The sequence below is a fragment of the Silene latifolia genome, chromosome 9, assembly GCF_048544455.1.
Source record: "Silene latifolia isolate original U9 population chromosome 9, ASM4854445v1, whole genome shotgun sequence".
In the NCBI taxonomy this organism is placed as follows: domain Eukaryota; kingdom Viridiplantae; phylum Streptophyta; class Magnoliopsida; order Caryophyllales; family Caryophyllaceae; genus Silene; species Silene latifolia.
Genome location: NC_133534.1, coordinates 43,995,957 through 44,012,517, shown reverse-complemented (window position 1 = coordinate 44,012,517; position 16,561 = coordinate 43,995,957). Strand labels below are relative to the sequence as shown.

The 16,561-nt window shown below is 33.2% G+C and overlaps 1 protein-coding gene across 1 annotated transcript; it reads left to right on the top strand.

The window, feature by feature from the left end:
* The first annotated feature begins 1,106 nt into the window (after positions 1-1,106).
* On the top strand, positions 1,107-6,918 carry LOC141602638 (endo-1,4-beta-xylanase 5-like). The gene is made up of 7 exons (XM_074422814.1): positions 1,107-1,345; positions 1,588-1,634; positions 4,083-4,305; positions 4,797-4,963; positions 5,226-5,324; positions 5,443-6,219; positions 6,437-6,918. The coding sequence occupies exons 1-7, from the start codon at positions 1,282-1,284 to the stop codon at positions 6,809-6,811; spliced, it is 1,752 nt and encodes a 583-aa protein (XP_074278915.1). The 5' UTR covers positions 1,107-1,281; the 3' UTR covers positions 6,812-6,918.
* Positions 6,919-16,561: the final 9,643 nt, after the last annotated feature.

The window sequence follows — 16,561 nt, the reverse complement described above, 5'->3', positions numbered from 1 at the left end:
GTTCGTAATTTTTTGACACGGGCCCTGTCTTACTAAATAAAATCCCTAATTTATAGACATCTCCATTTTTGCTTAATTTTTTTAATCTTTGAATACAGCATTATTTAAAACAAATCTTATTCTTTTAAGAAATAGAGAAGACTCTTACCTTATGTTTAAGATTTGTACGTACTGTGTAAATAAAAATATGAAATAGGGTCTCAAAAACTCCACAAGATTCAAAATTTTATATATATATGTTAACAAAGCGTCTTGCTTGTGACGGACAATATCCGTCACAAGCTGAAGACCTCTCACAATAAAGCAAGTGGGTTGGCAAGTGGGAGGGAAAATGGAGCATCCATGCATATTGCCACTTGCATCTTGTGACAGAGGCACTATCCGTCTTCAGCTTGTGACGGATAGTGTCCGTCTTCAATGAGATTTTGTGATATGTTAAAGTTTGAGTTTTAGTAAACTTCTTATAAAAATGAGTTACTATGCATAACAGAGTGCACTAAATTTTATCAACCGATGGCAAAATTTACATTTAAGACCTAGGCATCTCGGAAATTATAGGGGACATGTACGAGATGTTAAGATTTGCCCCTTTAATTTAAGACGGAATACATTGTAAAGATCAAGGAAGTAGATGGGGCAATTATTAGGTGACAATTGGAACAAATAGAATCTTGGGATCAAATTGTCTATCAAAGACATTCGTATAATAAAAAGGTAAACAATTAACTGAGACAGTTAAATTATATATGAGTAATAGGTAAGCAAATGACGGAAACGATGGGAATAGATACCCTTTTTTCGACAGTAATCGAACATAATTTTTTTTGGTTGACTAGAAACATAAGTTCATAATATTGTAAATTTGTCCATTTGTTAGCAAGTACTGTATTAACGAACACGAATAAAAGCGATGCAACCTCCAACAAAAGGAAAATATTACGTAAAAATATCAACTAATACAACACGAATCCACTAACTTTGCAAGATAGATAACATAGGTTCCTTAATTTGATGAATTTTTGATTGTTTACTCAACACAATTTAATCAAGCAATTATTATTGTGTTTCTTTCTTTCTTAAGCATCTGTGACTCAATATTATGTCTTGTCAAGCTGTTACGTACGTTCCCATATTTAATTAATTAATTATAGTCTTACGTATTCAACAATTTTAATTTAAAAGTGTAATTGTTCCTTCAATTTAACTTTAGTCTCAATATATATAAATTTCTCTTTATGCTATGATTTCCATGTGGTATTGCATTCTTGTTATTATTCAAATATGGTGAAAACTATGCAGAAGAGGGACATGGCACCGTATATAGCGTTTTTGCTCATCTTTGGAGGTAAGCCTTGAACTTGTGCATTCTAACTGTCATTCGTATGTATGAATGTATGATATAGTTACGGAATTTAATTTATGAATATCACTTTCAAAGACTTTAAAATATAATCGATGAGACTAATAATATTTGGAAATTTTAAAGGTGTCTTTTGGAATTCAAGTTTTAATCAAGAGATTATTGAGGTTTTAATGATGAAATCAGAGTCGCAAGTTTTTTTTTAATTCATTCTTATTGTCTTGCAGGAACTTTGGCAAATGCATTACCATATGATTACACGGCTATAACCAACGTAAGTACTCTATACTCTATCGTTCTGTCCCGGTCATTAATTTGTTTACATACCTTTCTATTTTGGAATACTTTGTTATGAACAATTTGATCATCCATTCTTAATTTGGTTCACTTATCACCAAATAATTGATCATCTCATCTTTCCTTGATTTTTGTACCAAAACTAGAGGTAAATAAATGACGGGACAAAGGGATTATCAAATTTGCTAAAAGAAAATAAAAGTTATATACCAAGTGTCCAAGTTATTTGTATCCACTGGCGGATTTAGGGGGTTAGTAAAGCGCTCGCCTCCGTTGAAATTTGGGAATTTCGAATTTCTTAGCTAAAATTTTCGAAATTTTCCGACATTTATTTTATGGCATTACCCGCTCACCCCTGCTGGGATTTTTTGCCCCTCCCCTTCTAATGGGAAATCCCGGCTCCGCCACTGTTTGTATCATCTAAGCAATAAGAGTTTATAAAAGTGATCTAACAGGGAGTAATGTATAATACATCATAAAAAATTATACCAGTGATTTAAAGCTCTCACTAGCCCGCAAAGGTGGAGTCTAGTGGTTAAAACTTGGGTGAAATTCCCAGGAAACCCAGGTTCAAGCCTCCCCAAGAGCAAAATTTTGTGGAGCATTCTTAGCCTGAGTCCATGTCTAATAGACTTCGAGCCTGTCACCGTCGGGTGGCTTACCTGGTATACGTGGTTTGCAGGCTATCATGTACACCCGCGGGGCTTACCCAGTGCGCACCGAAAGTAACGGCCGTGGGTTCCTCGTCACAAGAAAAAAAAAAAAAAAAAAAAGCTCTCACTAACTGATATACATGACATTTTACTCTAAATTTATACTTTGTCTTGTTCATTTGTTTAATATTTTTAAGTGAAACTAGTTTTAAACCCGTGCAAATTGCACGGGATGTTATTTAGAATATTATTATCAACTAAAAATATATAAAAATGTTTAAATTTTATGTCATATTTAAGATTTTTAGATTTGAATTATAAATTACATTAGCAATTAAGATATTGTATATAGCGGTCATAATAAAATGTGATGATTTAACAATAAATTTCTTATTTAGATACATATCCTAAAAAGATTAGCATATAAAAATACGAAAAAAAATCAATTTTTTTCAATGTTAAAAATAATGTGCAAATGATATTGAAAAATTTGGATAATTTATTCATAAATTGCAATGTTTGTATGCACGATTTCTTTAATTTTAAAGATAAGATATTATTGCAGTTTTTCAAACCTGTGAACCAATGTCGTATTTGTAGATTTGTCAAAATTTGACGTGAACCATAAATATAACTCGAGCAGACCCGTTTTTTCCAAGATCAAAATATGTAGATCTTAACCTGTGACCCGTTTAATCCAAATCTGCAATGACCAGTTAGTTTAAGGTCGAAACTTGACTCGACCTGCTTGGTCACATGAGTAAAAGATAATATAATGTTACGTTTCAATAAATATTGTAAAACTCTTCTTAAATCTTCTTAACTTAAATTATTGATAAAGTTAATAGTATAAAGTGAACTTACTCGAAATAGGAAACACTTCTTAAATCAATTAACTACTAAGGGTCTAAGACTGTCCCTTAGTTGAATTGATTAAGCTTGGTTTGATGATCATATGATTCACTTGTATTATTAACCAAGTTCGCAGCCAAATCCCGGCTAATAATTAGGGACAAACCCAATAAGGAGACTATTATTTGAATACGTGCTACGTGGTTCCGACAAACTTTTTATTAAGGAAAGAAATAAAATTGGAATTAGTTGAAAATAGTAATGACTCGGATATGTATTTATCTTCCCCTGTTTCCTGTTTTGGACTTATATTTAATAAAGTCCTAAAAATCCGGGTTGTTACATAAAGTTTCTGTTCACATTCTATTGTAAACAAATTAATGAATGATTAGTAGTTTGTTAAATTCGAAAGATGACCCGCAAAATTCATTATTAATTAATAAAGTTTCAGTTTATTTTCTATGATATTAATATTAATATATTAGCCGCAAAATTCATTATAATTAATATTACAATTTTATAAAATCAAAAATCCTAATTAAATAATTATTTATTTATTAGTTTTTCACATGATTTAACCTATTAAACTATAAAGGGAAAAAAATACTTTATAAAATGTGATGGGTTGAACATTCTTTGTTGAACATTTGAGCAATTAAGAGGAAGGAAAATCATATGTGTAAATAAGCGTGTACATAGAACGTGGGCCTAAAGTTAAGGAAAGAAAAATCTGTTTTTTGACTTGTTGACTTTCAACCACAGAGCGACACGTAGGCTCTGTGGTTGTTCCTTTAATAAATAGGATTATAGTTAAAGGTGTAAATTTAATTCGGACTGATGGAGTAATAAGAAACGAAAAAACTGTGAACTTCGTAAATCATCCTAGAAAATTTCGTAACGTTATATGGGCACTTTTGCAGTGTGTGGCAGATCCTCAGAGACCTCAATACAAAGGAGGAATAATTGTAAATCCAGAAATAAACGAAGGCTTAAAAGGTTGGACAACTTTTGGAGATGTGAAAATCGAGCATAGAGTATCAAATAAAGGGAATAATTTCATGGTGTCCCATAGTAGAAAACACCCCTTTGATAGTGTGTCCCAAAACGTCCTCCTGTTAAAGGACATGTTCTACACGTTTTCAGGTATGTTTCACAATCATTTTAGGGAGTTCCTTTATCTAGGAATAAATTGGGAGTTTCATTAATTTTGACTTTTTTCTCGTTTGAATAAGTCAAATATTATTAATTGAAATGGAAAGAGTTATGAACTTGAAACAACACGGTGATTTAAAGAATTAGTCTGAATTTAGAGAGTGTATCTATTATTTTATTTATTTATTTCAGCAAATAGTTTATACGGGTGTTACTTTGTGAAAAGATGAGCTGAATTGAACTGAACTAAATTGAATTAAGAGTTAATTTGTAAAGAGACGAGCTGAACTAAACTAAATAAAGTTGAACGGAATTCAAATTAAATCCAAAAGAACAAGGCCTTACAACAATAACAACAACATTCTATGTTATGCACCTTCATGATCAAATGACAAACTATATTGTATTATAAAGCGGTTTTACACAAAATGTCCAACTGACGATGGTGTGCGCATGATTGTCTCCCTTGTGTTTTGTTGTAGCTTGGGTACAAGTAAACGCAAAGAGTAATGTGACAATCACGGCTGTTTTTAAGACAAAAGAAGGGTTCAAATATGCTGGCGGAGTTATTGCAAATGCTGGATGTTGGTCAATGTTAAAAGGTGGCGTTTCTGTTCATTCTTCCGGCCTTACTCAACTCTATTTCCAGGTATTCACGTTTTTATCTTTTAACTTTGTACGTTTCCATCATTTTAGCAACTTATTTCTCCACTTTCCTATAATACAAGCAAGACTACACTTATATTCATGGGTAAAATGGCCCAGTCATGAACCCTTGTTATTAGAGTCGCGTTGAGATAATGTTCTTGTTGGCATCTCTTTGTGTTATGAATTACTTTAAATGCAACCTTTTGCGAGTAAATCTAATCTTTGTTTGGTTATCTCCGATTTATCTTTATTCATACTACAAGAGCGATGACACTTCGGTTGATATATGGGTCGATAGTGTTTCCTTACAACCTTTCACCGAAGAGGAGTGGAGAGCTCATCAAGATCAAACCGTTGAGAATGTAACTATCAGTAACGTCCTCCTTGTCATTCAACACATACAATTATATCATATTATCGATTCATAATCTTGTAATTAACAACAAATTATTGTGATTGTATGTTGTGTTATACATGAAGGTTCGCAAGTCTAAGGTGAAACTCCAAGTCCTAGATGCCAAAGGCGTGCCTCTAGCATATAGGAACCTCACCTTGCGAAAAGGCAAAATAAGCTTCCCTTTTGGTGTAGCCATCAACAATAACATCCTTACTAACAATGCATACCGTAGTTGGTTCACTCAAAGGTTTACGGTCACCACATTTGAGAACGAGATGAAATGGTATAGCACAGAGAGGAGTCGAGGCAAGGAAGACTACTCTACCTCTGATGCTATGCTTCGGTTCTGTAAGGTTCATGGCATAAGTGTTCGTGGCCATAACATTTTCTGGGACGACCCTAGTTATCAACCTGGTTGGATATACGGGCTTTCTAGGAACGAGCTCAGAGCAGCCACTGAGAGGAGAATGAAATCAATCGTGCCAAGATACGCAGGGAAATTACTTAGTTGGGACGTTAACAATGAAAATTTACACTTCAATTATTTCGAAAGCAAAATCATGTCGAAAGTTACTAACCATTTCTTTCGAAGGACTAGGTACTTTGACAGGAAGGCGCGATTGTTTGTGAATGATTATAACACAATTGAAGATAATAGAGATCCATTATCACTCCCATCAAAGTATCTACAAAAGCTTAGACAAATTCAAGCCTCCCTTGGTGATTCTTTATTAGGAATTGGAATTGAGGGTCATTTTGACACTCCTAATATTCCTTATATGAGATCAGCTCTTGATGCTCTTGCATCTGCCGGATTACCTATTTGGATCACCGAGCTTGATGTTCGAGGAAGTAACCAGGTAATTTCTATGTCATTCGCCCATCCTTTTTTCCGTCTCCTCGCATACCTGGTGCTAAATATTCCCTTTAGAAATTAGGGTGGTGAGATTTCAACCCCTTACCTTTTAGTCAGACTGGCTGTGATACTATGTTAAGAAACCGTCTCAACCCAAAAGTTTTAACTGATTGTTGGAGTTCCACGATTGGTTTTATATTCTAACGCTTATTTTTATGTAGGCAAAATACCTAGAGCAAATACTAAGAGAAGCATATGCACATCCAGCAATAAAAGGGATAGTAATATGGTCGGCATGGTCACCACAAGGATGTTACAGAATGTGTTTGACAGACAATAATTTCAGGAACTTGGCTACAGGGAATGTTGTAGACAATATGTTGAGAAATTGGGGTCACCAAAGCTCCATCTTTGGCACCACTGATGCTAATGGTTACTTAAATGCTTCACTCTTCCATGGAGATTATAATCTTCATTTTGTACAACAACCAATTACATTATTGGATGAATCTTCTTCACTCCCTTCTCAGAGTTTTACAGTGGTTGATAATGTGGTAGAGCAAGATGTGAAGGTTATTGTTCAAGGTTCTACATAATCTTTGAGATGGATTTCGAACTGAATTGAATTGAACCAAACTGAATTAAATGCATATGGGTGAACTTTATTTATGGGACCATTTACTATTCCTTGGATTTAACTAGACAAAAATTACAGTGGTTTAATTTGCAGAAGTAGGTGGTTATTGAGCTCCATAACTTAAATCAAATGTTGAATAAAAAAAATTAGTTATAATTGTCTGAACCAATATTATTCTATATAGTAGAATGTTACTATCTTAGAGAACGTGATAGATTCCGGTTAGAATATTAAAATTGTAATAAGTGACAATTATTTATCTAAAATCTATTTATTAGAATAAGTAAAACTTCTAGTTATGCACAATAATCTTGTTATATTGTTAGTAGCTCAATTCTCTCTTATTTGTAGCCTTTTTGTTGGGACAATTGTATACTCAAGAATATTGTATTATCCTGTATATATTTTAGGGTTGATCAATGAGAATACTCAAACATTAAACTCTTTTATGGTGTTAAGGACATTCTTCCTTTCTTGTCTTCTTCTCACCTTCTTCTCGCCTTTTTTCTTCTACAATTGGCCCAGCCTCCTTCTCTTCACAATGTATGGCCACAAAGACTCATCAAGACCCGCTCCCTTTCACCCCGCCTTCTCCGCATCGAACATCAAAAACCATGTCCATAACCCTTGAAACGGAGAATGTTCACTATGCCTCATGAGCCGAACTCTACCTCAGCACGGCTCAAGCTTTTGATGTGGATGACCACATCGTCCTTCCAAAAGACGCCACCATCGCCAAAGATGAACAATGGAGCCACCTCGATACAATCATGAAACAATGGATTTATCGCACCATCTCCCTTGATCTTCTTCACAGGATTCTAAAACCAAGGGCCACTTGCTCAAGAAGCATGGGAATGTCTTAAGGACATCTTTAATGACAATAAAAACTCTAGAGCGGTGTTTCTTGAACAATAGTTCTCGAAAATTCATATGGAAAATTATCCCAACGCTTCGTCTTATTACCAAGTACTGAAAATGTTAGCCGAGCAACTCGCTAACGTAGTGGTTCCTGTTACTGAGAAACGCCTTGTCGTTGGGACCCTTTACTTGTTATGACAGTGTTGTCACGTTCATTCATGAAAGCGATCATTTACCATCATTCTATAAGGCAAGATCTATGCTAACCCTTGACGAAACCCGAAGCAACCAAGTCGCCGCAACCGTCCCAGATTCTATTCTCCTCACCACACATAATGATACTCGCAATGACAACAAAAACCAGAACATTGACCACAATTTCTCCCACGGTAATCAGGGCAACAACAATTGCAACAAAGGAGTGTGTTGTTATTGCGGAAACTATCGTGGCAAAAACAACGAGGGAGAAGGATTGTCCTCCAATCGTGCATCTGACGGTACAAAAACCACCACCGATTAGCAGAAAAGTCAAGGCACACGACCCACCTCTTGTACGTGGGTCCCATTAACACCTCCTCCATGGCAACAGCTGTTGGAGTATGTGTCCTCGACAATAGTGCGATCACATTATTAAAACTCATAATAAGAATACATAAAGGGATGATTGATTTTTATACATCAACTGATCAACATTAATCGGTAATGATTGGCTGACTAGAGTTTGACATTACTGTCGTTTGACGATGGTGATCAGTTGATCCCTTAAGGTCACACCTAAAGGACAATTCCCTTAATAGATAAAATTAATTAATTGTATAATGATACAGATTAATTAATTCCTTAAAATGGAACAATTCACGAATGTGAGTAAGAATATGAATCTTATTGTAATTCGATTAAATGAGATTCGTTTTAGTAATAAAGATGTTATATTACTAAAAATTTTGTTTATGAAATAATTAAATTAAGAATGAGCAGTTAATTATAATTGCAATATGTTGTAAATTATATTAACATGGGCCATTTTATTTATACATAATTGGGAATTACTAGTCAATTATTGTATATAATTAAATTAATATATGTAATGATATTTAATTGTTGAATATGCATTAATATTATTAATAACATGTTATATGTCACATGTCACACATTATATGACAAAATGACAAATTGATAAAAATAAAATGGACTCCATTTTAAATAGGAAAACCGATTTTATGGAGGGATTTAGGAAGAAATGGCTAAGTTGTTTTATTGAGTGGAATACACAATGATTACAATGATAGCCTATTCTACACTCTAACAAGTTTTGATAAGGACATTTGCATGAGCATTTTTTTCATGCATTGGCTCTCCTCCCTCTCTTCCCACCGGTTTTTCCCCCTCCCTTACAATAAGAATTGTTCTTATTTTTACATCTTCATTCTTACAAGAATTTCACTTCTTACTCTTCTCCCCTTATCTCTCTAAAATAAAGTTTTAGAAAAGAAAATAAAAGTTGTTCAATATCTTATATATAGATTACTAGAATTAGTAATAGAAATAATAATAAGATTAATTTTAAGGTCTCTAATTTAATATATCTAGTTAATATATAAATTAGAATTAAGGGTTTGTCTTGGTGCAATTGAAAGGAGGTTCTCACAATATTGAGACAAGGAGGATCATCCATTTATTTAAGCTCAAGAACAAGTAAGAAATGAGTTCTTGCTTGTGCCCTTTAAGCCGTTTTTCTTCAATGTAAGGAACACATTTCTTAATCTTTGTTTTATTTTGTTATGCATGCATAAGATCATCATCTAATTTATTGTGTAATTTAGATTTAAAATTAAAGAGTTTAATTTTTAGGGTTAATGAATCCTTTCAAGTGGTATCAAGAGCTTTGGTTGTTGCATGCATAATCGGCTTAGTTTTTCCGACTAAATTAAAACTTGAAATTTTGTGATTTATATGATTAAGCCACGAAATTATTTTTCATGTAATATATTCTGGTCCTAAAATGAATTTAGGTCATTTTGATGATTTATGGTATTTTGTAGCTCATTTTAATGATTTTTAGTAATTTTATTACATTTTATTGATTAAAATGGTGTTTAAAATGCTAAAAATAGTTAAACTTTGTCTATGACCTTGAATTTTTTTATATAACCTCACATTCATATTGTACTTATTGTATGCAAAATTTCGTATAAATTTGATTTATTTTGCATGATTTATGATTTTTATGAGATAAAAATGACATAAATGGAGGTAAAATGGTTAAAATTAGTTAAACTTCGAAACAAGCCATAAAATTTTAATATGTTGTCACATGCAAATTTTACTCACTGTGTGTTAAAATTTTAGATGAAATTGCTTCATTTTGCATGATTTATGAATTTTTAGGTGTAAAAATGACATAAATGGTGACTATTTTAGCATAAATAGCTAAAACAAATTAAATGGCATGAAAAAATTATTTTAGGTTGAATTTTTATCCCACATATCAGATATAAATTTGGAACATTAATTAGATTAATCTTCATATGCTTTAGATGTTTTATTAGATAAAACCGATAAATTGCAACTATATTTTTCTCGAAATAAATTCGAAAATTTTAACCTAGATTTTTGACATAATGAGTATCATGGAATTTTTCCAGAATGTTAAAAAATTTAAAATTTTAAATTTTAAATTATTGTAAATAAATTTGGATTTATTTCATAAAATGTTATGATATTAAGGTCAAAAATGAGCATAAATGATAAAACAAGTTGAATTATTGTCAAAAATTGAGTGATGACTAATTTTTGAGTCCTAAAAGGCTAGGATAATTAACTTAGACTAAAATTTGATTTTAGTATTATTTTGTGTAATTTTAATAAGTTAAAATTGCAAATATCCATAAAACCGGATTATATATACGATATAAGTTTAACAGGGCTATTTGGCACATAATTTGGCATGTTAGATACATATTATAATGCTGCATATTTCATTGATGAATGATATTTTGTTTATATAATTTGGAATTATGTAATTTTATCTTAGTATGACCTTAGTTTAACCAATATTACCCGTAATGTAAGGGAATATTGATTCGGTTATAATTTATTGTAATCTCGTATCACTTTTATTTTATTTTATTTAGATTTCATTTTACAAATATATAATAGGAAGTACAATGTACATTTTATTATTTAATTATTTGTAATCCCGGAGTTTCCTAAAGACGGTGCCATTCGGAAAGGAGTTCTGATCAAGACGGTGTCTATCCTTGGGAGGCGTGTTAAATGAAGATTCAAGGGACCAAAGGAGTTGGTTTCCGAATATGTAATAGAATATAAGATTTTCTATTTTAGGAAAGGGCATACTAGGAAATTTGTTTTCTTTATTTGCTTGCTTTATATGTTTGCATGCATTGCCAAATCGTCATAACTACACATGCATATTTAATAGTTTTATCGACTATTATCAATTATAATTATTGAGTATTCATCGACTTAGCTCACTTAAAAGATGATAGATAATAAATCGACAAGACCTCTCACATATTTAAAATTGAGATTAGCCTTACCAAATAGTAGGACTCATGAATCCCTTTGACATTTGGGGCAGATTCGGTTCCCCGTGGTACTTTCATTTTTCATTGGGTAAGTGGGGTAATAAAACTTTATTACACGTGAAATTTGGTTGGACTCAACGGGATGTAAAGACTAGTCTTATGTTCCGGGGCTAGAGATGGAATTTATGAAATACATCAACCGAGAATTCTATGATAGAATCAATTAAAGAGTTAATTCACCAAATTTATGCAAGTATGGGTTGTATCGGTTTATCGTGCCCATGTTTGTGTAAAGATGGATCTCGGAATCATTTATATAATTTAGGTGCGAGGTCATTATATAAATGCATACTTTTAAAACCTTGTTAAAATATTTTCAAGTAAAAATGATAAATGTTAATTGTTTCTTTCATTTCCTTTTTGTAGTCAATTTCGATTAGTTTATAATGACAACTCTGATTTCATTCGCTTCTACTAGTGGAACCGCTCCACCTCTCACCAATGCTTCTTGGCTCCGATCCTTTATGGATTGATGTAAACTTGAAAAGAATGGCATTAACTTTGCCGATTGGGATGCGCAACTCCGTTTGGCCGCGGAAGGTGATGACAAGCTTCGTTACCTTACCGAAGCCGCTCCCGCTATACCTACTACTAGGTCCACCGCCGCGGTTAGGGAGGCCTATGAGGCTTACCTAAAGGAATCGGCCGCGATCAAGAATGTCTTAATCTTCTCTATGGATGCCGATCTCCAAAGGAGCGCTATTAAGATAGGCACCGCCTATGAGATCTACACCAAACTTGTGACCATGTTTTCACAAGCTCCTAGGATCATCCAATATGAGGCGGACTCCGCATTCTTTGAGCTCAACATCAAAGAGGGTCAAAAAGTGAGCCCTCATGTACTCAAATTGATTGAGCATGTTGAAACACTCAAATTGCAAAAGGTTAAAATTTTCGAACAACTCGTTATTGACCGAATTCTGCATTCCTTGAATCGCATCAAAGCATTTGTACAGTTTAGGGTAAACTACAATATGCAAAACATGAAAACCTCTCTCCATGAATTGCACAACTTGTTTGTGCAAGCTGAGAGAGACATGGGTCTCAATGTGAGTGCGACTAAGGATGTGCTCAATATTAGTGAAAAGAGCAAAGGAAAATTCAAGAAAAGCGCTAGGAAGGGTAAGAAACCCACTCCCAACAAGGGCAAAGGGAAAGCTATTGGGAATAGCTCATCCAAACCGAAAAAGGGTGCATCTTCCGAAGATAAGTGCCATTATTGTTGTGGTACGGGCCATTGGAAACGAAATTGCCCAAAGTATCTTGGAGATGTTAAAACTGGACGTGTGACTCCAGTAGGTAATAAATTCTCTAATCTATTATATAGATCTCAACTTTGGTATTTAGATACAAGTTGTGATTCTCACCCCCTTTAAATGTAATATAGGGCATGTGAGCAAAGACAAAGGCAAGGACAAGCAAGCTTGAGGATGATCTTCAACAAGAGATGCTAGAGTAGCCACCCATAGTAGAAGACCTATGGAAGCTTGACTTTTTATTTTGTATTGTCTTCTTAGTATTGTTGTATTTTAACTTGTTGTTTTAGAACTTCTTCTAATTTCCGTGTTCGACATGGAAATTTGTTTTATTCCATTTTGTAAACAATGGTTGTATGAATTTTAATGACTTGGTTTTCAACCCAAGTCATTCGGTTATGGAATTTTTCTTTGTTCTAAAAACTTGTCATTATACACTTGTTACATCAACAACATAAATTGATTTGACTTAAATTGATCATAAAAGAATTACAACGATTGGATCATTGTAATAAGTTCATAAGCCATGAATTTGATTCCCTCTTATACTTTTATGACCGAATATCACATCTTATTTGATACAAGATAGAACAATTAAAAAGTCAAATAGAGTTATTTGAACTCTAAGTAGAGAATTTTAGAAACCAATTGAAAACGCCACTTATAACTAAGACTTGTAACCACTTATAAGACTCCATACGAGTTATGGGAGGTCTTAAGACCCTAAAAACTATATAAGACATGGATGTGAGTCCAATCCTTTATCTTACAAAGGTTTGTCTATCTTACTACTAGATTACAATGTCATTACAAGAGGGTCATCCATTAAGGTCATAATGTGCGACATTTACTCTTGAGAATAGTTAGTTGCTTACATAGCTATCTTTCGATAAAATAGGCGTATTTTTCAAAAGATAAGAGTGGGAGAAAATTAGCAACAAACTCAAGACTAGTGAGGAGACCAAAAGAAAGCTTGTTAGGTCAAACTCAAGACTAGTGAGGAGATCAAAAGAAAGCTTGTTAGGTCAAAAAAATCAAGACTTGTGAAGAGACCAAAAGAAAGTGATCTTTTATAAAGATTATAAAGTGGTTATATCGAGTAATTTCAAGTCAATTTACATAAGAGCCTAACGAACCAATGTGAAGTCTATGTATAAGATTTGCATGGATAGACATTAAATTGTCCACAAAGCTGAGTTAAAGGGTAACTACGCTAAGATCCATATTATCGTTGCTACACCTCAAAGTGTAAATAATCTAGTTAGATGTTAAGACCAATTTCTAAATAGGTATTTAGAAAGAGTGTATGTGTGACATAAGCACAAGGTTTTAATAACACTTAAAATTGCAATGATAATCTCAAGTTATGTGATAAGAAAATGGTTTTACTCGAGTTGTCGAGAAGCCATAAGTATACATAGATTTAAGTGGGAGTCAATATTGTCATGTTTAGACATGGAGATTAGTGGGAGAAATTGTCTTTCATATTAATATCATTAAGGATGACATGCTAACACTACCGTCGATGAAAGAGTGTTTTTGTTTTCAATTCTCGATGAAAGAAGACATGTTGCATTTTAAAATTCCAAATCTACCATTATATAGGGAATTTTAAGTTGGCACGTAGATAAGTATCTTATGTTAATAAAATTCTTTATCGGATGTTATTCATTTAGATGAAAGTGGAATTACTATGATAGATTCATAGTCATTCACTGAACCCCATGAGTTGTTGATCACATGAAATCGATTGCTAATGTTTTCGCCATTAGAACGATTATGTATGCCAATTTTTGCACATGTCATGATGAATCATATGCTTGGAGCATAATGAATCAATGACAAGTTATTTTGTATAAAAGTCATTTGAAAGCCTTCAAGTACATCCACTATAATTCTTGAGAAGAACTGAGGATCCGTTCTTGTATTTGGAAGACATACTAAGTTGTGTGTTGAAGGGTTACACAAACTTTAGTTTCCAAACCTATAAGGATTTAACGAAATCCTAGGGTAATTTTATTGACTTAGGAGTAAGTGATTAGAGAAATGTTCTAGTATCAATCATTGCAAGTTCTACAAATGGAGTTTGAGTACGTTGTGATATGGTGATTGTTAAGGAACTATGGGTAGATCTTTTCACCAAGTATTTTATCACATGTTATATGATAACAGTGGGAGAATTTTACAAGTTAAAAGGCCCAAGTCTGTGAAGAAGTCTAGACATGTACTCAGAGAAATTCATGACATTAGAAATGACATTGAATAGAAGGAAAAAAGACATTCATATAGTTTAACTATATGGATACTTGGTATGTCCACTAACCAAGTTTTTAATGCACCTTGACAATTGTAAAGAGTGCACCTAAGATTATAAGATATGAAGTAGTAATATGGTATTGACTATTCATATGTGATAATCGCATTTATCGTTTGAGTTTCTTAAACTCATCTATTTCCTTGTTATATCCAAATAGGTTGTTGAGACAACATTGAACCCTATTAAAGTGAACTGGATTAAATAGTAATTGCCCCTGGTCACTCATATGAGGTGACATCTCTAAGTGACTAGAGTGTGAGTCGATTGATGGCAAGTTCAAGTGCCATAGGGTCATAAGTGATGACCATTCAATCACATAGACAGACTGTAAGAGACACTTTGTCGGGCAGTGACCGCTTATAGAGTTCTGGTAATTCATATAGTCTGGTCGTGGCGAAAGCTACTATAGTATTCTTTTGAGTCAATTCTTTGACTAGAGACTGTTCGCCCAAGTTGGCACAATTTCTGAGTGACTTTAAATTATGCTCGACGACTTTCGAAAATGAGGTCTAATGGGCATCTTTTGGGTCATGATGAGTTGTGGCTTAACAAAGGGAATATTGCAATAGGAATTGTCCATCCCCTTGTCAGGGTTACTTAAAAATCTCAGGGCCACTCGAGGAGTAGTGAACTGAAAATGCGTGGCCACTCTCGGAAGGTATCTATGGTAGATAATTCCGGTCAGACAGTTACTCTCCAAATCGAGGAAACCACTCTTGATATGATCACTTGCAAGAACGACCTGAAAGACACCTTGCATTGAGTGGGAGATAGTAATAGGACAAGAGAATTGGTGATGCACACTTGTCTCGGACAAGTGGGAGATTGTTGGAGTATGTGTCCTCGACAATAGTGCGATCACATTATTAAAACTCATAATAAGAATACATAAAGGGATGATTCATTTTTATACATCAACTGATCATTAATCGGTAATGATTAGCTGACTAGAGTTTGACATTACTGTCGTTTGACGATGGTGATCGGTTGATCCCTTAAGGTCACACCTAAAGGACAATTCCCTTAATAGATAAAATTAATTAATTGTATAATGATACAGATTAATTAATTCCTTAAAATGGAACAATTCACGAATGTGAGTAAGAATATGAATCTTATTGTAATTCGATTAAATGAGATTCGTTTTAGTAATAAAGATGTTATATTACTAAAAATTTTGTTTATGAAACAATTAAATTAAAAATGAACAGTTAATTATAATTGCAATATGTTGTAGATTATATTAACATGGGCTATTTTATTTATATGTAATTGGGAATTACTAGTCAATTATTGTATATAATTAAATTAATATATGTAATGATATTTAATTGTTGAATATGCATTAATATTATTAATAACATGTTATATGTCACATGTCACACATTATATGACAAAATGACAAATTGACAAAAATAAAATGGACTCCGTTTTAAATAGGAAAACCGGTTTTATGGAGGGATTATGAAGAAATGGCTAAGTTGTTTTATTGAGTTGAATACACAATGAATACAATGATAGCCTATTCTACATTCTAACAAGTTTTGATAAGGACATTTGCATGAGCATTTTTTTCATGCATTGGCTCTCCTCCCTCTCTCTTCCCACCGGTTTTTCCCCCTCCCTTACAATAAGAATTGTTCTTATTTTTACATCTTCATTCTTAC

Bases quoted from the DNA above. Each gene is read 5' to 3' on its own strand.
- LOC141602638 (XM_074422814.1), top strand. From the start codon at position 1,282: ATGGTGAAAACTATGCAGAAGAGGGACATGGCACCGTATATAGCGTTT. The intron at 4,964-5,225 runs GTATTCACGTTT...TCATACTACAAG, and splicing joins TTACTCAACTCTATTTCCAG to AGCGATGACACTTCGGTTGA. The intron at 6,220-6,436 runs GTAATTTCTATG...ATTTTTATGTAG, and splicing joins ATGTTCGAGGAAGTAACCAG to GCAAAATACCTAGAGCAAAT.